Genomic DNA, 24303 nt, shown 5'->3' with positions numbered 1-24303 from the left:
ATGAATAAAACATTTTATTTGTGTATCACCTTTCCAAAGAAGAGTTCCAGAGTTCTTTCAACCGATTGGGAAAGTGATGACAAAAACATATCACACACATACATTACAAAGACGAATAAGCAGGCCCATAAAAACATAGTTATACAGATAAAGACTAATACACACCCTATCTGGAATCAGGTAGGGCGTGTAATGCACGTGTGATTTATGTCGTTACCGGTTGTTGGCGTCAGTTTGGAGTATGTGAGCCCTCAGCGTAATGTGGTCCTGACAGGAAAAGTTCTGTCTCTCCTTGTTGTCAGTCAGTGGGGTTACATGGCACTGAAAGGAATGGATTATTGGCTAGATTACAATAAGACTGAGTTGCTCCTTATTTGAGCAAGGGTAATTATCCTTGGATATATGGCGGTGAATTAATCGAATCAGAAGCACAAAGCATGTCCGATACGATAGGTGGCGCTGTACCCATTTCAACTATTGCTAATAGAGCCACTTCCAGTTGACCGCTTCACCACCACCAACAACAACAAACTCAGGCATTCGAGAAAATGGCGAACGAAGAGCAAGATGAAGCTACGTCGCTCTACATTTCGTTTGTGATGAGTTGCTTATTGCACAAACGCGATGCACAACGGCGCATTCTCCATCGCGTTGTTTGTTTCTTGCCGACGGCGGCGACAACAGTCCCGACCCCGGGAAAAAATCTCGAGCATGCGCAGATCGCAAAGTCTAATTCACCACGTGCTTCACCCGTCTACAAGCACGTTTAATTTGACTTTCAACCGAGTTATCTCGGGTTCTTAATCCGATCGCGAGTAAACCTATCCAATCCAATTTCCTGTCCGATTAAGGTGTCTACATGAATTTAATAACTCAGTCTTATTGTAATTTAGCCAATTATCCAATCCTTTCAGTGCCGTGTAACCCCACTGACTCTGGACCTTGTGATTTCTTATAGTGACCCATCTGAGGATTTCTGGCTACTCATATTCATATGGATTAAACCTTCACTCATTTGCACTTGGGTCACTCCCAAAAGCACCTTAAGAATGAATGATTAAAAGCCCCAAATTAGTTCTCTTTTATTGGAAAATGGTAAGATGCTGCTGGTAACAGCCACTGTTTGGATTAAATCCACTGTGGGGAATTTGTTTTTCATGTTGAGGTTAATTGTTAGAAAGCGCTGAGGCGGTTCATGAGGCTGTCTATTTTAAAGCCACAACATCTTCCAACTGGTAAGAGGAAGCCTTTAGGATATGGACTCTCTTTTGCTTTTGGTGGCAAGGCCCAAGCAGTGATGAGGTGAGGAGTGAGAGTTGGCTATTGTTAGTGGCTTTCTTGGCTCTCTTCTGCTACTGCTTTGGCTGAGCTCCAGACTAGTGTCAGGGGGCTGTAGGTGCTAACTGGGCCACTGTGTCAAGGCACTTGGGTAAACGTGGCAGCTGACTGGGATCTGGCACAAAGCCACACAGAGGAGAAGCAGTTGAAAGAGGTTCGGAAGGCTTTCCTTACACTGTTGCCTGCCTGCTTTTCAGTCTGCACTCTGCTAGCTGCCAAAATTTCATGTAGTTTATAGTTAACATGTGGCCATGTTGTTTATCTTCAAACACAAGCTCAGTGTAATCATAGGCTTTGTAAGTGGGAGCAGCTACTAGAGGAGGAAGGAAGAAAAAAAATCTCCTGGCGGCAACCCAGGAAACGTCACATTACACTAACAGCTATGTGTTCACAGCTCAGCTTCCAATATTCAATTCTACATTCAGAGCTGCACGACCCCAAAGTCGCTCATATCCTGCACAGTAAGTGGTGTGTCTGTCAAAAGCCAAATGTTGTACTGATGTATAAGAGGGTCCGTGTAGGGGAAATAGGCTTTTTCTTGCAGGTCAGAGCAAAGTCCTTTTTGTAATTGTGATTCATTTACACAGGTTATTGAATAGCAGAGGGACGCTAATGTAGTTTTATAATTCTTTTGTGTTCTCTGGAATAAACTTGCTTTTGAGAGTTGGTTTCAGCACTCGTAAAGCAGAAAACCAAAGCAACATTGAACATTTCTTTAATGTAGGTCTGTCCAAAATACTCCATACACACATATATGTAAAACAAATGTAAAACCTTAACAAAAAGATGATTAAATTGTTGGATTTCAGTGAGTGTAACAGGAAGTCAGACTTCAAATCTCTACAAGATGCTTCTGTGCTTCTGATCATAAAAGACTTTATTTCCATGATTGGTTTATATAATCAGTGGTTTAATTGTGAAAAATTGGAGTTAGAAATGGAAAAGTGTTCCCTTTTTTGAATGCAGTGTTTCCCACACATAGGCTGTATTCGAAACCGCCTACTACATACTACATACTTGAAAACGGCATACTCATCGATCAGACAGCATGCAGAGCGTTTACACACAGTGCACTTCACTCCTGCCCGAGCCAAAATCAGCTGGCCTGAAAAGCTGATTTCGCTTAAGCTCTAAACTCTGTAAATATATAACTTTAGCAACATTTGAAACATTTTCAGGCGAGAAAGTAGTCATTTAGACCCCCAAGGTGTTGAAAATCTGACAAAATACCGGCTATTTACAATTTTGTTCCCACAAATTCGGAAGTTGGAAGCTTGCTAGTCTCAGCGTCGCATAGATTAGCTCAACCGAAAGAATTCACGAAAGGTTGGTATCACGTGCACCTTTATAAAATCACACATTAAAAAGTCCTATAAAAATATTTTATATTTTGAATACAATGTTGTCCCGTCCCGTCCCGACCCATAGCAAGCGATTACGTCTTCTTTATAAAGTTAACTAGTTTTAAGTTTGCCGTAAAAAAAAAATGTAGTTGGGTTGTCGAGGTCAAAACACTAGCAGCTGTGAATCAAATAAAGTAGGTTTTTTAAACTCTTACACTGAATGTTTGCTGCTTCAATCCAGATGAGTATTGAAAAATATTTTCCGCGATTGAAAAAGAGACGTGCGTGTTGATGAGGACCAGCCTGAACCGGAGGTATCAGTCTGAAACAGCTGAACAGTCCGACCAGTGTAATTAGCTATATTATTAATTTGTTTACAATGAAGATGTGAAAATCTGCAGATAAGCCGCACCTGTGTCACCCACCATGACACAGGTGTCACACATCCTTACGTCCCCCATAATTTTCCTTGATGGAGAAATTATCCAGGTTCTTAACTCCCAATGTGACATATAATAGCCTATGTCACATTACAGATCTCTGACAGTGGGGGGTGGTATTTTGGAAAAAAATTCTGAAATGGGTTCTATGTGGTCTATTTAGTCTGTGTTATAACCCCCTTAATTTTCATTTAAGTAGAAATGGGTCTGGGTTCTTAAGGGTTAATACGATAAAGTTTTGTGTGACCAATTATTAACGAAGGAATTATTTTGAAGAATTTTAATTTTTTACACCCAACCAAATTGAAAGGTGAGATAAAAAAAAAAGAAAAGAAAACATACTCTAGGCTTTGACCTGTAGCTTATCTGGTTAATAGACAATCATGCCGAATAGAACTATGAACCATGTCAACTTTAGTTGATGATTCCAAAAGCCACAGTAGTAAATGATTGAAGAGTGACACAGAAATTAGAATTTTTGACAGAAAAAACTACAAAAAATGCAGGTTACGATAGAAACCAAATGTTTTAGCCAAAAGAAGCTTTAGGCTATTGTTTGATATACTTCAGTGTCCTGATATTGATGTTGGGCAGGTACTGAGTGTGTATATCTATGCTTTAGATATTTCAAATGAAGGTGTACCAGATACAAAAGATATTTCCAAGATCAATATATTAATGTGAAATATGGTTTAATAATGTTTGTGGCAGATTTGCATGCCCCAACCCCCAGTGGAGCCAGCCTTGATTAGTCAGCCATCTGGTCAAACAAAGACGTCTCAGGTTTTCCTGCCCTTTATGAATGCGATTAGAAAACCTTAGGAAGCTCAATGCTCGCAGCAGACAGAATGACTGGTCAGATTGATTAAAGGAAGTAGTAATAATAATTCTTAAACTGATAAAGATTTTGAATAATTAGATAATGTGGATCTGAATGAAATGTTGTTCACATTTGCTTTAACTAATGCATGCACTCTTTACAAAGCCGAGCATGGAGCTGCCGACCGCCTAATTAGTTGAATTAAGCAACAAAATATTACTACATTTAAGTTAGCTGTGGTGTATTTTTTATGGGCATTTTGATATGTGGGATTGAGTTTATAAAGAATTATAAAGGATGATTCAGGATTTCTATTTTTTTTACCTATTGTTTCTTTTTCTTTTACTAAAGGTATATCATCCTAGCTTCCATGTCTTATACTTGGTGACTTTTCCTGTGAGTAATACGTTTACACAAACATATATTCTCTGTTTTACCAAGTACAGAGAACTGCATAAAATTGCATTCGGGTCAGCCTTAGTCTCTGCACTCTTCTGAATGTCCAGTAGAGATGTAGCTTCTTGTCGGCCTCTGGAGATGAGCTCCAGATGCGTGACGGGCTGCAACATCTAAGCTTGGGTCCCCGGGGGGTGCTGGCCTGTCAGAGGTGGAATGCCCCTGCACACTTAACGCGAGCTGAGAGGAAACAGATACCTCCAGCCTTAAACTGAGAAATCGCTCCTTATCGATTAAGCTCTACAGAAAGCTGTGAATTGCGCTTATGGTTTGAACATTTGATACTGCAGATTCAGAGAGACCGTCATAACACTAACTTCTATGATAGAGGACGTCTCCCCCACCCCCTACATTTCTCTACCCCAATGCCTTACGCCTGACAAAGAAGTCATTTACCCATCTGACTCCAGGCGTTGTGACCTTAGTCATTTTACATGTAATTGAATGTGATGTGTCCGAATGGCAGAGAAGGTTTTTTTGTTGATTGTGAATGTATCAAGTTTCTGGTGCTGTCAGTACACTGAGAATGTATATAAAGACCTATCAGGTCTGTGTGATGTCTCCAGCGGCCATTAGCATGGGGGTGAGGTGGATGCTTGCTCTTTGAAAGATGCAAGATATGCAAGGTATTTTTAGCCAAAGCTTTTAACTCAGAAGAAATGGCTAATAGCTGCTTTAAATGTAGTAATGATACTTCTTGCTTAAAGCAGCAGTGATTGCAAGAGGCCCCAAAATGTAGCTTTATTGCAGCCTCCTGCTTCAAAGGAAGCAGAAGGATGTGAATTTGTGTCTTTTATGAAATAATTTTGTGCCAACTTGGGCATACTAGAGTCAACTTTAATGTCTATCGCTGTATGCTTCGTGGAGCAAAAAGAATGGGTCCAAATCAAATGATCCATGATCGGCCAATGAGGGGACGCCTTGCAAATTCAAAGTTTAGATGGAAAATTTTGGTCTTGGAGGTTCAGTTACATGTGGCCCTGAAACACCAACGTAAGGGGTTAACGTATGGACTGCTGGAAATGGTGGCACAGATGTGATTCACTAAAATGTTTGCTCTGCCTGTGAAAGGGTCTTTGAACCAATGAGTGTGAACTTCTGGCCACACCACCCTATAAACGTTGCATTTGTGTGAGGCAGCGAAAGGGGCCATCTAGTGTAATGGGGGATGGGGCCTCTGCCTGTGGAATGTGGTATCTTGGTGAAAGGGCTGGAGCTGAACAAATGCAGTCAGTTTATTTGGCAAACTAGACTTAATGGTTACCAACAGACGTGTTTGCCCAGGAGCTAAATATCCAGATCCATGTCTCTCTGTCAGACTATAGTTTCTGGTTGCTGTCAGGTTTCAGGTTGTAAAATTGGATATAGTGAGGTGGGGGAGAAGAAAAACTAGTTGATCAATGTATTGGTTTGTTTGTTCCTCTTTGTGTGTCTGTCTACCTGCTTATTTGCCTGTATGTGTCTTTCTCCTCATCCCCTCCCTCTTTCCTCTGTCTTTCTTTTTGAGCTTTGTAATTGGAGTGATTAATGGAGGGAGGGGTGGTCTTGCCTGAAGGACTGTTTTTCAGTGGCCTATTTAGAGGTGCAGCACCATCAAGGCCAGGACAGGTAGCAACTTGCTCGGCTCCTGGACGTTTAGCCCCCTGTCCCCGCCACTTTGTCTGTTCCTTCCAAAGCCAGAAATCTCTTCTTGTGCCAAAACATGACTGGACACTCAGAGGCAGGCCTGCCCTTAAGTCCTGTTCCCTGCTGATCTCTGCAACCTGATCTCATGGTATATGTGGCTTTCTTTAAAATGCATTATTTATTTATGCATGTTATGATAATTCTTATTTATATCACAAAATAATTGGATGATCTGCTTGTAAGTAGAATCTCTACCATATGTTCCTGAGTGGCAGTGAGATTTACTTCCACCTTGTTGCACATGGGATCATGATTAGACAGAGACTTTGTTGACGGTAGCGTATGGCCAGCTCACCATGAAATCCTTTACAGTGGTTAGCATATAAAGGATGCCATCCGCTTAGCTCATCTCCCCTCACCCCCTCCCTAAGAAAATACCTCCGATAAATGATTCCTGGAGTCCTGCAGAGGGATCAGGGGTTCAATAATTTGATTTGGATTAGAGATTTCTCTCCCCCATTATGTTAGTTTTTACAAGCATGCTGAGCAGAAGGAGATTCGCTTTCAATGAGATGATGAGGGTACACACAGATGGACTGGAGGCTTCATTGCTTTTTGTTATTTCTGTATCTATCTATCCATACATAGCCTGCGACATTCACAGATCCTATTTAATATATACATAGATGCACATAGCTGTCTCTACATTTACCTCAGGTCTCTGTCACTGTAGAGTGATGTTAACATTTTACAAAGAAGGAACCTTTGCTCTGAGTTGTTCTTCAATGCTTTTAGGTTTAAATCAGGTTTAACAGCTAAGCAGGCATGTAGCCCCTTTTTGAATACCCTCAGTCATTGTTGTTGGCTGTGATCCACGTTTCTGCTGGAGGACTTGATTGTGATTAAATTACAGCTGCTGTGTCTGTTTGAAAGATTTCCCTTGCTGAACTGTTTTGACAGGCAGCAATTTGACTAAAAAAGATTAGTCCGGGAATGAGATGTTAGGAGTACCTGTGGGATGAGAGAAGCTCTCCTGTTATTGTGAGATCCTGTTTCTGGTGTACAGGAATGTTGGTGAATTTCGCTAAAAGTGTCCCTCCCCTCCTCCTCTGTCCACTTTGCCAGAGCTCACACTGAGAGTGCTGTAGCATTTGGTTAACTTTGGTTTACAGCCTGTGGTTGCTATAGGGATCTTGCTTGTATGAGCCTGAATTTTGTTTACATTGAGAAAAGGTGTGGCTGTTCACACAGTTTCTTGTAGATGACTGCAATTTGATGAGGGCCTCCCATGGAAACCTTCACTGTGTTACTCAAAGTTAGGGTGTCTTGCTTTCAGTGAGGGGGTTAGGTCACCCTGGGAGCTATGATCCTACTCTCATCTCAGTTTCCCTGGTGTGGTGGTAGATGACTGAGGATGATGAGTATTGACGTGTGCTGTTAGATTGCGTCCGGAGGGGGGCAGGGGACTTCCCTGTGTTTGCACATCCAGGGCTATTGATTTGGGCTGCCTGTTCAATGGCTATGGCCCAAGGGACTTGGTCTGCTGTGAGTGGCTGTGTAGGGTGGGAGACAGAGAGCCATGGCAGAAGCTTGGAGTCGGAAGAGAGGGGTTGGAGGTTCAGCTCAGGGTTAACATGACTATTATATGGCAGAGATACGTGTCTGTCTTAATTTGTCTTTGTTTGGCCCACAGGTTCACTGTGGTATGCTACAAAACAACAACTGTCAACAACTGGTCTGTCATCCATCTGCTGTCTATAAAATGAAAATGACCTGCTTCACAGCTGCTTACACACTATGCAAATAGCTGATTGTTTGTTCACAAAATGTGTGAAATTTGAATGGATAATTTTTTCATCTGTTTTTATTATTATCTCAAGATCCATAAAGTGAACAGTGAATATTCCCTCAGCTCTGTGGCAGCTATTTGAGCCTTCCCATTCGCCTACTGACTGAAATTAAAATCACGTGATGCTTTTATTAAGAAAAAGCCTCTTCATCTAATAACAGCACCACTATCAAATTGGAGAAGTGCTGTCAACATCCTGAGCAATCAATGCCACCCCCCACTCCCCAAGCAGCAGCCATTAACCCCTCTTGTTCCGGCATGCCTGGCCTCACTAAAATGGTGGCTCTTCTCCAGACATCTTTCTATCATGGCTGAGTAGAATTACCTCCAAGCAATACATCAACATCCAGGTAGGAGTGTGTTTCATAGGCTGTATGATTAGGCGCTATGCAAAGAATGTCAACTTGTTGAAGGTTGTCCATTGTAATGCATGGCAATAATGGAGCATAAAATACACGGGGCAGCTGCCTGCTTTTCGCCACTTGTGTATTCAAAACAAAATTCCATAGTTTCAGAACCAACACAGTGATGGTGCTACCATTGTCCCCCTTCTAAAATATAAAGATTCATGTGGTTTGTAGTGCACTAATTCTTACTGTGTCACGACTACCATCATAGTGAAGGGTGAGATTCTATAGAAAAATGATTGATAGACATGTACATTATGAACCTGTAGGGCAAAGTCCATTCTACTATGGAGGGGGCGGGGAGAGCATTTTCACTATCTGGGGCTAATTTGCCTGTGGTTGCAATTCATGGATAGCACCTATGGGAATGTCCAATTCTACGGGTGACAATCTGAAACTACGCTGACATACAATAACAAGCTCAGTCAGCTCATTTCCATGATGACCTGAAAACGTGTACAGACACATAGGTACTGTTTGTGTGTCCATCTTTGCAGAGTTGCTTCCTCCCACATTGTGATGCATAGCTCCTGTTCTCCTCTGGTCATCTACCTTATTCTTAACCCTGATTTGGCACTCAGCCAGTCAGTCATGTATGGCCGTAATGTAATTAGGCCACCCACCGTCTGGCCAGTAAACCTATAACAACAAAGAGAAACAAAGAAACGCTTCTGTTCATCCTTTACCCAGCATGCACACATAAGTGTGTCCGGGCCACGCACATGCATCCACAGGGACATTTTTTTTAAATATTTCGGTTGAAAATAATGTTCGCTGACATGATTTTGCATGATTTTGCTGAGACGAAGCCTTATGTGCTGACCGATAAGTGTCTAAAAATGTAGATGGGAATAGAGTGCTTTCGATAAGCACCGTCGGCTGTCTGCTCACTTAAGTTCAGACAGATGCTTTTTTTTCTGCTTTTACTTGTGACTGGCATTAGCCTCTGGTTCAACATAAAGCGAGTATGATTGTAAACTATGTCTGTATCAGCCTATCTCTCAGAGAGAATGTATAAAAGTGTGCGTGTTAATGCACTCAGCTGAGAGGCTGTGTACTGCTGAGTAGAGAGTATCCGCTGTTTGACTGTGTGTGGTTTAAGTCTCTCGCGGTAAAGGACTAAAACTCTATGTTGCGCCGCTTTAAGCAGTTTATTGAAATGATTCTGAAATGTATTTGACAAGCCAAGCAATGTACATGTCTGTCATAAAGATTGGGAAGGTGTGGGAATCTTTTATGTAATTTCTGGGTGGAGAACTGGGGGTGATTAGGGGGCTGAGGTTACTGATCAGAGGGAGCACTCCCAACACATCAGTGGCCACTCTAACGCAACAAAAAACAACATAGTGTTAACATTCCTCAGCTGACCAAGGTTCCAATTCAAGAGCCAACATGTCTGCTCCTGGTTAATGGCTCATGTTATAATTACCATCTGCCTGTGTTCTTTAAACCAGCTAAAGAAGCAGACATGTTTTCAGTAAGGTCCGACGGAATTTGCATCATGGCGTGATGACAAATTTCAAAAGAATGTACACTCTTACATCCAAATCGTTGGGGGTCTGATGCCACACTGTGTTTCTTCTAAAAAAGTCAGCCAATAAAGAAAGAAGGTGTTTATGGTTGAACATGACTACGAAAAGAATAAACCCTGGTTATATTGGTTTAAGCTGATTAAATGGAGTAAACATCCTAGGGGTTTTGAAAACCTTCAACTTTACTTTTTCATTTCATCCTTGAGTACCAACATATTAGAATGAGCAGTAGGGATACAAGTCAACATCTGCTTAGAAATTTAAGAATAAAATCACAATTAGATTAGCATTCATTGTTTTGCAAGGTTGCCTTTACCGAATAATTGTAATAACAGGCTTTGTATTCTTGCTGCCATGTACACAGAAAATGGAATAATAAAGAATAATCACTAATTAACAAGCAGAATTGGTTATCAGATAGTGGATCGTGCTTCTACGATCATACGATCTTTTGGCATGATGAGGTTAAAAGAACTCATATTGGATATTTTTAGCAAAGCGGTTCGACATCCCAGAGATATGACAGTCCCAATGTAATGTGTAGGATTAAGCTTTAGAAACAGTAGATATCTTTCCGAGATCTCCGTACAGTTCATATGATAAAGATACGAAAGGAGCGCCGTGCTGTTCATTTTCTGCTATCACAGTGGACAAACATTTGCCAAGATAACAAGTTTGCTAACTCGACCACAATCATGCAACAACAGCATGATGGATGAACTTGATGGATAATTCTGATTATTTAACCAGAGACCAAGTGCATATGACTCCCAGGAACAACACAATATGACTGCAGCTCATTGGAGGTGACTCTGATGTGCCAACCAACTCCAAACATTAATATCTATTCCATCTTAACATCATTAGACCTCAACATCAAGAGACATTTCAGCTTACAGATATACCAAACTGCTCTCTCAGTTCAAAGGATGGGATTTATTTATTTGTTTTTTGTTTTCTGTTCAACTGAATGTTTTTTCTTTTTTTCTCTCCTTTTATGACATGGTCATTCCTATAATTTGTGTATACATGACCAAATCATTTGTTTGTTAGTAATGCAGTCGAAAGGGGAAAAAAATATGAAAGATTTTGTGTTAAGTCGATTCAAGCAGTGCTTCTTTTTGTGCTGCCGCTCCTATTTTCAGTTAGGGCCACCAATAGTTAGTCTAAAGCTGTTTATGAAAAACATTTTATGCCTCTTAAATGGTCAATTTTTTCCTTCGTGGTATCAAAATATTATTGAGTATCGAGTATTTTCTTTGGCATCGGACAAGTGGATCATGCTAGTAAACAGACTAATGCATGCCATAGCATTTTTAGATTCCTATGTGCTGTGTAATCTAAGCTAGCAATTAGAATTACTTTGGCTAATATTACTTGCTGTTATTACATTAGAATCAAATGATACCATATTACGTGAAAGCATGTGACTCTCTGATCATCTCTGATGATTGCATGTTTTTTGCTCTGATTGAGATGAACAGATGAGAATAAAGCTTCAGAATTGTAGCCTTCCTCTAAAGGTTGTATCGTCATTGGGGATATCACTTACTAGAAAATGGGACAGAAATTATTTGGTTTTGTACCAAATTTAATCTTTTACAGGTGCCTTGGGAAACTAGGTTAAACCAGAGGAGACGATGGAGCACGAAGCCAAAGTCTTACTGACTGGACAGTAGTATTCTGTCACTTTAGACATTTGCTCTCGGTTGATGTTTGGAACACCTTGACCTCCGCACTCCTATAACAGAGTGTCCCTTGGGGAGGCGTGAGTGTGTGTATGTGTGTGTAAGTGTGCATGTGGTTTGTGTATAAACACATTTGTATTCCCCTAACAAATCCAAGGCCAGTAACCCTGCGGCTGCTGCCTGCGTTTTCTAGTTGCGTCTGATATTTGTGAGCATTCTCATGTTGGAATACTTACTGTGATTAAGTTAGATTGAGGGCTTCTGCTCTACAAGGAGGTATATTGCATGTCACCATAGAGACTTCACAGGTAAAGTCTTTGCATCTTTTTGTATGTGTGGTATGTGCATATATACCTGGTCTGGATTTTAAGCATATTCTCTATAAATATGAGATTATTATTCTAGGGTTTTATTAGCCATGAAAAACTACACAGTGTAAACTTATAGGGGTCATAGAATAACCCAGAAAACATCCAGCATGTCAAAGCGTCACTGCATATCAAGTTTTTTGTATCTAGGACTAGTATACCTGTCTAAAATGTGAATTATCTTCAGTCATAATCATTTATAATGGTTAAAGTTCAACAGGGGTGGTCAAATAGTGTGCAAAGGTCTATTGGGCCTCTAATGTGTGCTCATGTTCACGTGATGAACCTGTTGTATTCTCAGTTACATCTTATCAATAATTATATTTGGTAGCAAAAAGTTATTTGGATAAGGACAGCTGTGTTTGTGAACTAAACTTCTAAACATACTTTTTTAAGTAAACATGATACCAGTCTGTAGTCTATGTTGATTGGAACAGCTAACTTCTATATTCCAAATGTTTACTGGTAATCTATCTTTTTTCCTTTTACTTTGAGGGGGGAAATAACATTTTTAAATGCTGCCAATAACAAACTCGACACTGAGGCTGCGGCTACACGAAAACGTTTTTCACTGTAAACGATACTTTTTCTTATCGTTTTGCTGTCACGGCCACACGGAGCCGGCGTTCCCACTACCCCAAAACGATAGTTTTTGAGAACGGGTTCCAGAGTGGGAAGATTTGAAAACGAGGTCGTTTCGTTTCCATTGTTACAGCGAAAACGTTTTTGCGTCAGTCAAACATTGACGCTGTGAGACTTCTCTATTGTCTCACAACGTGGCGTGACACAGTGGCGTGTGTACTGCATCGTTTCATCGTTTTCATCCGTTTTCGTCTGGACCTGAGTCTTTACAGCAGCGTTGCCGTGTGGTCGCAAGAATTTTCGTACCCGTTTTCAAAAAAAACCTCGTTTCGTTTTCGTGTAGCCGTAGCCTGACATTATGTTAGTGGCATGTTGGTGTCTCCAAATGGCAGGAATTTCATTTTGTAATGATAGTCTTAACACGTTTAACTAGTAACCTGGAAACGCACCATTTGCAGCGGGATGGCTAGTTGATGGCTGACGAGTATTTGTTTAGGGAGCATGAATGTTGACAACCATTACACACACGAGAGTGAGAGGGTGAAAATGGCTTGCTCTCAGGGGCCTTGACAACCTTTGCCCTCCTGGCTCTTGTTTCGGGCCCTGTAATTGCCACTGACCAATGGGCTCCTGGTTGAAACTAGATCCTGGCTGCAGCTATTAATGCCCCCCCTCCAAACGGATCTTGTTTTGATTCCTGATGCTTTTATAGGTTTTGTCTTTAGGAGACATTCCTGGTCGGCACATACCGTGCACTCCTTTCTGCCCTTATTTTCCTTCCTTCCCGTCTTGTGGGGCCATTACCCCCCTTCCTGCACTCACAAACATACACACAGCCATGACCAGCCTTTGCACATTTGTATGTGTGTGTGGGTGTGTGTGTGTTTGTGTGTGTGCGTGCGTGCATGTGCATGAGTGGGCGCACACTTGTAGGCTAAGGCTACTGACCAGCCCACCCTCCTCTGGCCCCTCCTGACAGCCAGCTACACTCCATGAACTTGGCCACCCGTCACAGCTGCGTTAAGATTGAAGGATGGGGGGCCCGTGTATCCAGCTGGGTCGGAAGACATGGGTGGGGGCAGGGCAGGCCCAGATGCAGATGGTTTAGGTCAAATGGAGATGTTTGAGTACAAAGGGGGAGGGGGGTTTAGGAGCTCAGGGCCACAATAACTCCAGAGGTTACTCCTCAACCCCTGAATAAATGCATTCTTGGGAGTTTAGAGTTTACATTAGTTTAGATGAGTTTGTGTTGCAAAATTGTATTTGGCTTAACTAAGTTTCGGTTTACTGCTTTTTTTTTTTTTTCAGTCTAAACCTCTTGACCTTCCCGTCAGTCATCCAGATTTGGCATTTGTAGTCCAAACTCAGTCCAGTGTTCATTCTAAAGAGCTTTAAATTAGCATCTACATTAGTGATGGAACTTTTTGGCTGTGAGCCATGTTTTCTCTTTCTCCCAATGTTTCCTGTTGGTTTCTTTATTTTCAATACAGACAGCATTTATTCTGTATTTATCATCACTTTCCATTTGCTCACTGGTCTTATTTGTGTTTCCCTTCTTGTCTGTTGCAGAATGGCAGTGCAGGATGGGGAGATGAGGCTGACAGTAACAGAGGAAGAGGAGAAGCCTCCCGAGACTTTGCAAAGGTGAGCACTTGAAAAAACAAGTGATGTCCAGATGTTCATTCACAAAAACAACCAAAAGTACACACTTTTACACAATGTACATTGTTATAACATTAATTCACATGAAAGTCAAACATTTTTTAATTAATGCAATATTTGTTATTTTGTTTCGCCTTGCTTATGTCAGTTCATACCTTCAGGTTGAAAAAGATCAAATAAAGACAATCGAGATCATTCACAAAGACACCAGACAGCTATATTTCCAGTGAGAATTTAAACTTGCTCAGGGGGCTGAGCTCGGAGAGGAAACATTAATGCGCTAATAAGTTTATGTTCTTTTAACAGCTGTATGAGCTGGACAATGATCCCAAAAGGAAGGAGTTTTTGGACGATCTGTTTACGTTCATGCAAAAACGAGGTAAGCGTACTCTCCAGGAATTAACAGCATATTAAACAGCAGCTGCCACTTCCCTTTTCCCCCTGCCAAGCTCATAGCTTCTTTCAATTATGTCATATCCATTAGTTTGGCATGAACTTAAAAAGCGGAGGTTTATTTGTGCTCCAGTAAGATTAAAATGAATGATGCTAAGCACATGTTTCCGTTCTGAGTTTTCTACATGCTATTGTTTTGGGTATAAATAAGAGTGTCTTTTGGCTTTATATGTGAATTTATGAATTAGAAATTGCTCACCATTGCTTTCTTAACTCTTAAGGAATGCAGGGTGTTTTGAACTAATTTGTCACCCTCTGCCCCTCTGGGTAAAAGCAAATACCGCACAGCTTCCTTTTCCTAAGAGTCATTTCCTGGCTAAGTGTAAGAAGGGGTTGCTACTTTTTTCGGAATTTCATTGTATACGGACGAGTGTTAAGCCTGCGGCCCATATTCATTATTTGGTGACTCAAGCACTGGAACACACAGAAACAGTAAAGATTAAGAGTATATTTGATAGTTGTTTACCTATGTGAGTCTTTTCTTCCAATATGTTTCAGCTTGTCTACTTGTCAACTATGTCACTGATCAACCCAAAAAAAACATGCTGCAACTCACACTGCACCAGTTTAGAAATCCTTTACTAATTCCCTTCCCAAGAGTAAAGGCTTTAAGGTGTCAGCAGGTGAGATCTGCCTCAGTTGATCCTTCATTATCGGAGCCAAGTAGATCTGACAGTGGCCTAATCTATTAAGTTGGCCAACGGACAGGGAGGGTCTGCTGATCTTGTACAGGATAGCCTCTGTCTAATAGACCCTTCACCACCCACCGCTATTGCAGTTGTGCTTTTAACCTGTAGCCAAAATGGGAACATGGGTTGAGCAACCCTTCCAAAGTGAATCATACTGTGATTACAGTTCTGCATATTTCACATTATTTTTTAAGAGGATGTGATGAGACATGATGGTATTTGTGTGGGTAGTTCATATTATTTATGTATTTTACGGACTGTAATAAGTGATGCCATTTGTATGTGAAGAGAACAGCACAGCATAGTTTTTTGCTGTATGTCACACTGTGATGGATCAGTGTCTGCACACTTGTAGATCGGTCTATGAGGACATAAATGACCGTGTATCTGTATGCATGTGTTTGTGAAAAGGATGTTCTTCATAATTCTTACTCCAATTTAGCTTCTACTTCTGCCTATTAGTTGTAGTTCATAACAGCTCTTCAGGGCTCAACATTATGGAATGTCTACTCAACCAGGGCCACTAACTCGAGTGAAAGCTCACGATGCCTTCATCTATTTCATTCCCTGAAAATGTTCCTCGAACCACACAAGCTTAGCCAAGTTCCTGGAAAAAAGTCAATAAAACAAAATGGAAACGAATGGATGCTGAAACGCAACATGGGTACAAAGCCAAACGACAGGGAATTTCACAAGAGGTGGTTAGAAAAGTTTTCATTGGTCTACTGGAATCAGAGGAATGACACAACTTCCTCTATTACCGAAGTTCTAAAAGAAAACGGACATGTGAGTTTAAATGTAAAGCAGCTTCTTTTTTTTTTACAGCTCATCAATTAGACGATGATTGTTGAATTTATGTAATGAGAGCGCTTAGCAGAAGATAATTGACAGATAGATGGAGCGTATTCACTATTTTGTTGTAAAATGTTATAAACTTTGTGTAAAAAAACATGTGACAGGGTAGTAGAAAGACTATGAAATTGTATGATACTGGGGGAGAAACCAACAACCACAGCACGTTGTTAAACATACCATAAGAAATTTAGTTTGTGTTCAGCAAATAAGTTATATAAAAGAGAATTTAAAAAAAAGCTCTCTGAGGCTGAGTCGCTGGGCAGTGAAGATGGGAAGAAGGGGTTCACCCCTCTGTGAGAGGGCAAGTAGTTTAACAGTTAAGAACACTTTTTTATCATCTGAGGTACATGATACCATTAATGTGATGCAAAAGGTGGCTACCAGAGCCATCTTACCTCAGATAAATGTTTCTTGTGATAACACAGAGAAAAAGCATTAATAAACAAGTAAGGTGGTCAGGGGTTTCTTTAATTATTGTTTTCTTAGTAATTTACTGAGAGTACTTTTGTGTAACAAAAGCAGCACAATCCCATATTTGTGAAGGCTATTTACTCAATTGAGCACCAGATGTGGTGGTTAATTTAAAAATGAAGCTGAACTCACAATCTGATATGAAAAATGCATGTGAGGACAGTAATACAGGCGCTCAACTCAAATGACGACAGCTGCTAACGGCTAGCTTAGGGGGATACACTGTAGTGTGTGCTTTGAAGCTAGTGTCAGGGTGCAAATTTATAAGCAGAATCAAAATAAAAATTTGAAAATTATTCTTTTGTGATGACAGTTTTGCAACAGATTCTACACAGGAACCTGCCCTTGATGCCTAGCTCCAATGCAGGAGCAGGGGCCTCTGATAGTCTGATCTGGCCAAGCACACGGAGGTCTTGTTTAGAGGGTGATGAATTAAGCAGAGTCAAAGAGGGAGGGACAGGATCTGTCAGGCTCCTGTTAGCATCTCTTTCTGTGGCAGACACTGGGAGTGGTTGGCTGACCCTTTACTCAAGCTGGTCAGATAGAGAAATCCATCAAGCTGGCAAAAATGCCACTTTAAACAGATAACTGACTGATTACACCACCACCTTCCCCATTAAAGTAAATAAACTCGTCCACTAATAAGTCTGAATTTGAAAACTACAACTTGTTCCATCTGCATGATGTTCAGCTTGTTGAGTTGAATTACATCTCCGGGGTGAGTGTAACTGGAATCAGCTTGCAAGGATCAAGTTCCTGTGTGATCTGTACGAGTGACTACTAGTAAGGGAGTGCAAGGGTCAGTGGTGGACAACAGTTGTAACAAATATTACTGATTCGCCAGAGTGCCCATCAATAATGGACACATATGAGGCACAAAAAAAAAAAAAAAGATATAGGATGAGAACATTTTTATTTCTGTTTGAGTGTTTGAATTTGAGAACGTCAAAGGGCACCAACAAATAAAATGTCACGTTGTCATTGAAAAGGTGAAACTGGAATGGCCTGCAAAATGCTCAGAATATGGATATGACTTGAAAACATCTTGGAGAGCTGATGAAACAATTGTACAACAGCGAAGGGTATAATTTCAGCGACTGAAGGATGAGTTCTTCATTTCTTCCTTAAGGCAAGAGGCACTTGGCTGACCTCTGCTGTCTCTCAAACCAGAGCCTTAATCACAGGGAGATGCTGGGCCACTTTTTTGCCATGCTCTTGTTGATGGTACCCTCTAATTACTCTGCACTCACTGTGCCTTCTGTTTTTTGTGATAGACATGCAGCCAATGTTATTGCACTAGTTTTGTGATTACAGATGACTTGGACAGCTTTTTTAAATTTTTAAATTTTAATTGGACATGATGTGGAAAAATGCCAGCTTCTAAATTGGAAGTGGAATGTTTACCTCCGTTTAGCACTTAATTTAGGGAGACAGATTGTGAGGATAAGTAGAATCCACTAGGATCTCTGGACAGCGAGAGACAAATGGTGAGGTGCTTTTCCCACCTTGGTAAGGAGCCTCTAAGTCTTGAAAGGAAAGCAACAACGGAAGGAAAACTTACGAGGGATTCCCATTTCCTGCCTCTGCGCTTAAAAACATGCCTGTGTGTGTGTGTGTGTTTGTGTGTGTGTGTTAACGGTTGAGGAATTTTAGCAGCTGTCCTAAATGTTGTCAGTGAGTAAAGGGGCCCATTGATAGGCTCTGTATCATAGAAATGGCTGAAGACACTCCTAGAACCCTTTTAACCTTTACCTCCTTTGCTTTCGTTACTGCTCCTGTCACACCAAATTATGGAAGGGTCACAGGAATATTTGTCACATCTATCATTGAACCCCTTTTGCTTTCCCCAGTCTTTTTTGCTTGTAACTTTAGAGAAGGATTTCTGCAGAAAACCTCATGTATATATTCCTCCTTTGTTGCAGAAAGAAACATTGGCTAATGGCCTGAGATGTACATGCAATATAAATGCATTAGGGCTGCTCCCTTTAGAAGAGTGTACATAACCCTGATGAGTTACGGCGACATCACTGTTCATTAGATCCATTACAGGTTTTCCTGTCTCACTCCCACTCACTGCAGAAAGAAAGAAAACCCTCCTGCTGGCTTGAAGCTATTAACCACCTTAAAGGTTTTGATTGAGCAGATGGGTGATTGTTTGTTATGTTTTGACGCCCAGGCACTTTCTTATTGGGGATAGAGGTTTGGCACAAGAGGTGGGGTGTTTCGTAAGTGAGGCTGTTAGAAAAATGGGTGCATGATGAGGTAGGGAAGAAAAAAGGGGGGAAGAAAATAAGAGTGATGCAGCCAACTGCCTGTCAGCGCTGTCCACTTGAGATGATTAATGGCCGCAGGCTCTGATGGACAGAGCCAGAGAGAGAGGCTCCTGTTCATTGAAATTACCAGTCAAGGGGACGAGGGCGGGGGCTGGGGGGCCTTAAAGACAAGTGTTTCTCCTTTTCCTCTAGCCAGAAAACCGCACACGTCGCAGTCAGCTAAGGGAAGATCCTTCCTTCTTAATGGGAAGTGTAGCTACACCTTAAGAAAGACCACATAGTGCGCTGTCATTACTTTAGATTTACTTTAGAGGAAATCCCTACGTTCCAGATTTAGATCTGATAATGGCAATAAAGTGGTAGAAAAGGAGTTGCCCGTCTCATTAAGATGTTGTGGTCTTGATGGAGCTCGAGAAAGATTTACATAATTAGAGGAAGAAGTTGGAAAGGGAGGAGGGGGGAAGATGGCAATGATTAAAATGAAGGTTTCTCATTTTATAGCAGCTCCATAATGAAATTTACTACGAGATGCTCTGCTTCCTCCTTTAAATGCTCTGTGTGGCTCATAATAATGCGTTCAGGAGCCAAGTAGCAAATAAGAACTGATGACTTTTTGTCTGGTGTTTGGTTGTCTTTGTCTGGGATTTAGTGTTACGGGATGTTAATTTTTACATGATTCCTCTGCTGAGAATACCACTCAAAGTAATAAAATGCCAGGGACAGAAAAATGTTGAGCAGTTAAAACATGCGCATTCCTCTGACGGTTTTCTCAGATTTAAAAAAAAAAAAAAGATTTTTGTGTCCATATTAAGCTGTGCTTTTAGTATTTGTATTGTGGGAAAAGTGGCTTCCCAGAAGGACATTAGAGGAAGTTCCCCAACTGTAACCCAGAGACCCAGAGCTCTGTCCACACCAATTACACCATGAATGGGCTCTGGGGGATCCATGTATGCATTATATTACTCCCCCGGTCAGCCACACACTGGCCCTCGTAACAGCAGGCCCTCTATACAAACACCACGCCACAATAGGAACATTCTCTGGCTCTTTGATACGGGCTCATTTTCCTTTAGTTAACACCCCACAAATTCTGGAAACTGGCAGCACCTGGTTTAACAGTAAAACACATGGTATTGTGAGCGCATTTGTCTCCTTTAGATGAAGTGTTAGTTTGCATTTGAAAGTTTTTCTCTATCTGAGAATACTGCACATTTGTTTGGCAATGGGAAACTATTAGGTTTTCAATTTGGTGATAGACAAATGTTCTTATTTTGACTAGTTTCTTTTATCTGATTTATGAGTGGGTTTATCTGAAGTTTTTTTAGGCCTGATAAGTGTGTTTTACATTAAGTGCAGCAATTACATGTAATGAGGAACTGACATTTTGTCTTCATGTCTTCATGTCTTTCCTTCTGTCTTTATCTCCTTCCTCCTTCTTTGCCCCCACCAAATTCTCCTTCCCCCTCTGTTTATTGTGCTACAGTTACAACCACTGAAACTTGATAACACCATGGGGGATAAGGGTGGAGGGCCACACTGTGGCCTGCTTGGTGGGGCATGGGGGGAGTGACTGGATTAAAGGGTCTCCTGTCCAACATGGGATGATTAATGATCTCTAAATACGTGGGGGCCAGACTTTTTGATAGGGCAGCCCTGACAGTCAGCAGACAAGGGAGTGACCGTCGCGTGTCTGTAAGTGTTAAAAAGGAGAAAGCAGAGGATGAAGGATGAAGAGGGCTGACGTGGAAACCACAGTAGGAGACGAGGGCAGACGAGGTGCCAGGGTGACTGAGCAGAGGTTAAAGGAGACATCAGGCTGCTTGCGTAGAAACAAGGCCATGCTCTTTTATTTCCCTTTTTAAAGCACTCTGTCAGTAGGCTGAAGCTGAGGTTGCCAGTCAGACTGAAAGATAATCAGAACATTTCAGAAAAGTAGAACTGGCGGCAAAGGGGCCCTAATCTCACAAAAGGGTTTCTACCCAAATGATACACAGACGCCGGCCACTACTTTCTAATCATTGCTCCAGATTCCAGAAGAAGACTTGAAAAGAACTGTCGAAACATATCCATTTTGAACACATCCTCCCCTGCATTTGTGATCAAACATTTTGTGGCTTCCATCTTGATATATTTGGGCTGTGAGATGATCTTTAACTTTGTGATACTCCACCCAGTGGCTGGCAAATTACAGCCCAGCCTTTGTGGAGCAAGCATCTGCAGTGGTAACGCTCTTCCTTCAAAACAAAAGGAAATAGTACTTTTCCTGATAGTTCTGTGTGTGTGTGTGTGTGTGTGTGTGTGTGTGTGTTTGGGGGAAGAATGGGGGATATCAAATGAAAATCTTGAGACTTTTTCGGGGGGTTTTCTTTTGTTTTTGTTTGTTTTTTTTCCAGTCAAGGCTACTCTTTGTTTCTTTTCCTCTGTGTTTCATTATCCCAGCCCCCAATCACTTCCATCTCCCTGTCATTTCCTTTGTCATTTAGCTGACTGCTGGACGGCCACGTATTGCCTCAGTGCTGCCCATCTTTAATTACGACCGTACTGTACGGGGATTTGAGACTTTAAGCTGCAGAGCTGAGAGAGATTGTTAATCATTATGCTTATAAGTACCTAAGCAGAGAAGAGGACAAGTGTAGGCCTCAAGCAGATTCAAGCATGCAGCAATGTCACAGGTGAGAGTAAAAATAATACTGGCGCTCAGATCACCCATGTGTCTTGTTTTGTCTTCAGTGGAATATTTTTCTTAAAAAATCTGAAAGACAAACGTAACAAAGTCGTCCAGTTGAGGAAAATACGCATAAGTAAGATTTTCATTCATTAGAAAAGCAGCACACGGAAAGATGGACACAAAGCATAGTGAATTGATATCCTTGTCAAAGATTTAGTTACATGGGTTGATCAATGACTTAACATTTTCATAAATCAAGAAAAGACACAAAGTGACATGCAACCTTTTTTAAAAATTGGTTTTCTTACAAATTCAATTTCAATGTGAAACCCAGGTGCTTTTACATCACTCCGTTGTTCCTGTCCTTTGTGGGGGCTTTCTGAAGCTGTTTGCACATGAAACTCTCTTGTGATCAACAAATTTCCCAAACTCCTGCTATCTCTGCATATCTGCATGTCTTGCTTCTACATCTGTGTCCTGTGTGTGCTCTTAAAGCAATGTTTCCTGCCCTCCACACCCCTGTGATGGATGGTATGAAATGCATTACAGCCCCCAGAGGAGCCCTACACCAATACAATAGCCCTGAGCTCACTTCCAGTGCAGCTCTGCTGCAGTGTTCCATAAGCCGCACAGTAACCAAGATTTGAGTGCAAAGGGGCCTAATGGAAAACGAGGGAAGAAATGGATGCGAAACACAGATGCTTTTACATCTATACTTGTGACTTTTAAGATGATGGAGATTTTTTTTGTTGTTATGCTGTATTAGATACAGGTATTGGTCAGTTACCAAGTAATGATGTATAAGTGTGACTTGACTGGCTTTCATCTTCTGCAAATATGCATTAAACAACCTGTACCTAACTACCTGTATAACCTTTAAACCAGCAAAAATCAGTTGGACCTCTGACCTTGGCAACACATGGCTTTATTCTCATGGAGAATCTTTTTTTGTTTATCTCCACGGTGTGCCTCAGTCTTACACATTTTCTTTTTCTGCTTTATACCAGCTGTCATGCAGTTTCCAACAGGTTCAGCTGAATTTTTAACTAATGTCGCTTTAAGCCTAAAGGTTAAGCCCAACCTCTGCAGTTTTTGCCAAAGTGCCTCCTATAATTATGCATTCTCATTTTGTTGTCACACAAACATCCTTGACATTTTCTACTGTTTACAGGGTCAAGCATTTGGGCTACTTTTCTCCGACTTGACTTTCCAGTTACATGTAAACAAGGAGCAGAGGTCATCCAGTAAAAGTGACCAACCTGGACATTTGAATCCTGACACCAAAAGACAGTAACTAATATGTCATTTGAACATATTTTCTGTATGTATTTTAGACTTCTTGAACATAATAAAAATGCTCTGTTAGCAGTAACACCTACTAGCTGATTGAATACATATCTAAGTTAAACAGTCTTTTTTTTTTTTTTTTTTTTTAGATTGCTTTATTGACTTTTTCCTAACTGGTATCCCTTCACAATACAGGTCACAAACAATGTGTGTAACTGTGGCATATATCAACAGCCCTCCCTCCCCCTTCTCTCCCAACACCCAAACACTAAAAAAAACTTTAGCTTTCATTTACTGTTTGCCTTTGTATCTATCTATGGCTTGGTCACAAATTGAAATTTGCTGAAAGATATATTAAGTCAAATGACATTACAACTGTAGCTTGGCTCTTAAACACATTATGACCTTCTGTGTCCTTGAAGAATGGATACAAGTATAACTGGTATACCTATATGTTGCATCAGGTCTAAATAATTTAAGCCAGCTAGAACAAGTAGAGTAGATTTTAATAAGGCGGAAACGATCAAAGATGCATTTAACCCCTCAAAGCACAACGTGTATTCCCACTTGCTGTTTTAAATCTTTTACTGCACTTAACAGACTCACATACCTGGAGGCGCAAACCTGTTTTTACACACACTGTTAAGGCATATCTGTCATCCATCTCTATTCACTAAATGTCTAAACATATTTACTCTGGAAAAACAAGGTAGAGCAGTACTTCTTAGGTATTAAAATGTGTCTCATGCATGTGTAATGCAACAGGTTTTAGTGGTCGCTTTAGTTCAACTCCAGGGATGAAGCTTGTCGTGCTTAAGACCTAAAGTTATAAAAAAAAACTTCAGGTTCCCTACTGAGGTTACGTATTGTCAAATGAACCCATCATAGTGGTTTTTTATAATTTCATAGGGATTGTATTGTCTGATCTCTTAATTATAGAATACATGTAGATTGCGGGACTCGCAGTAATGCATTCAAAGCGCTGGTCTGCAACTATTAAATTTCAAATTCACCAACCATCTATTTCCTGATTATGGACATTTTTAGAGAGGAGAAACACCCATAGATAATAGTTGTTTGCATTCAATAAAAGGCTGCTGGGTGGAGTAACCTAACCAAATTTATGATGAAGAGCAAAAAGTGAGACACACTAATAGATGGATACAAGAACCTGTGCAGTCAGCATACTGGTCAGTAATTTTCCTCTTTGTCAAGAACAAAAAAGAAAACGCATAACAGGGACTAGAAATGTCAGTTATGTTGGGGAGATGGACAGATGGTCAGATTCTCCTTGACCTTTTATCTATTTGCTAAATTACACAAAGAGTTTTAATCTGTATTTCAGTTGCTAAATATCTGCTTTTAATGGCTTAAATCTTTTTTTGTTTTGCGCAATCACTTTGATAGAAAAGCCTTTTGGACTCATGATATAAGAAAACGTAGATTCACCGTCTAGTGAAATGCCCGTGTGCAATTTTTTTTCACGTATGAACAAC

The 24303-nt window shown here is 40.8% G+C and overlaps 1 protein-coding gene across 1 annotated transcript in view; it reads left to right on the top strand.

The window, feature by feature from the left end:
• LOC142379969 (AT-rich interactive domain-containing protein 3B) overlaps nucleotides 1-24303 on the top strand; it is a 53381-nt gene that overhangs the window by 17799 nt on the left and 11279 nt on the right. Inside the window, exons 3-4 of the mRNA XM_075465399.1 lie at nucleotides 14019-14093; nucleotides 14418-14490. Coding sequence (XP_075321514.1) covers nucleotides 14019-14093; nucleotides 14418-14490 — 148 coding nt within the window. The remainder of the gene's footprint in view (nucleotides 1-14018; nucleotides 14094-14417; nucleotides 14491-24303) is intronic.

Source organism: Odontesthes bonariensis, chromosome 1, assembly GCF_027942865.1.
Source record: "Odontesthes bonariensis isolate fOdoBon6 chromosome 1, fOdoBon6.hap1, whole genome shotgun sequence".
In the NCBI taxonomy this organism is placed as follows: domain Eukaryota; kingdom Metazoa; phylum Chordata; class Actinopteri; order Atheriniformes; family Atherinopsidae; genus Odontesthes; species Odontesthes bonariensis.
Note: the sequence above shows the minus strand (reverse complement) of the source record. Positions and strands in the feature narration are given on the sequence as shown.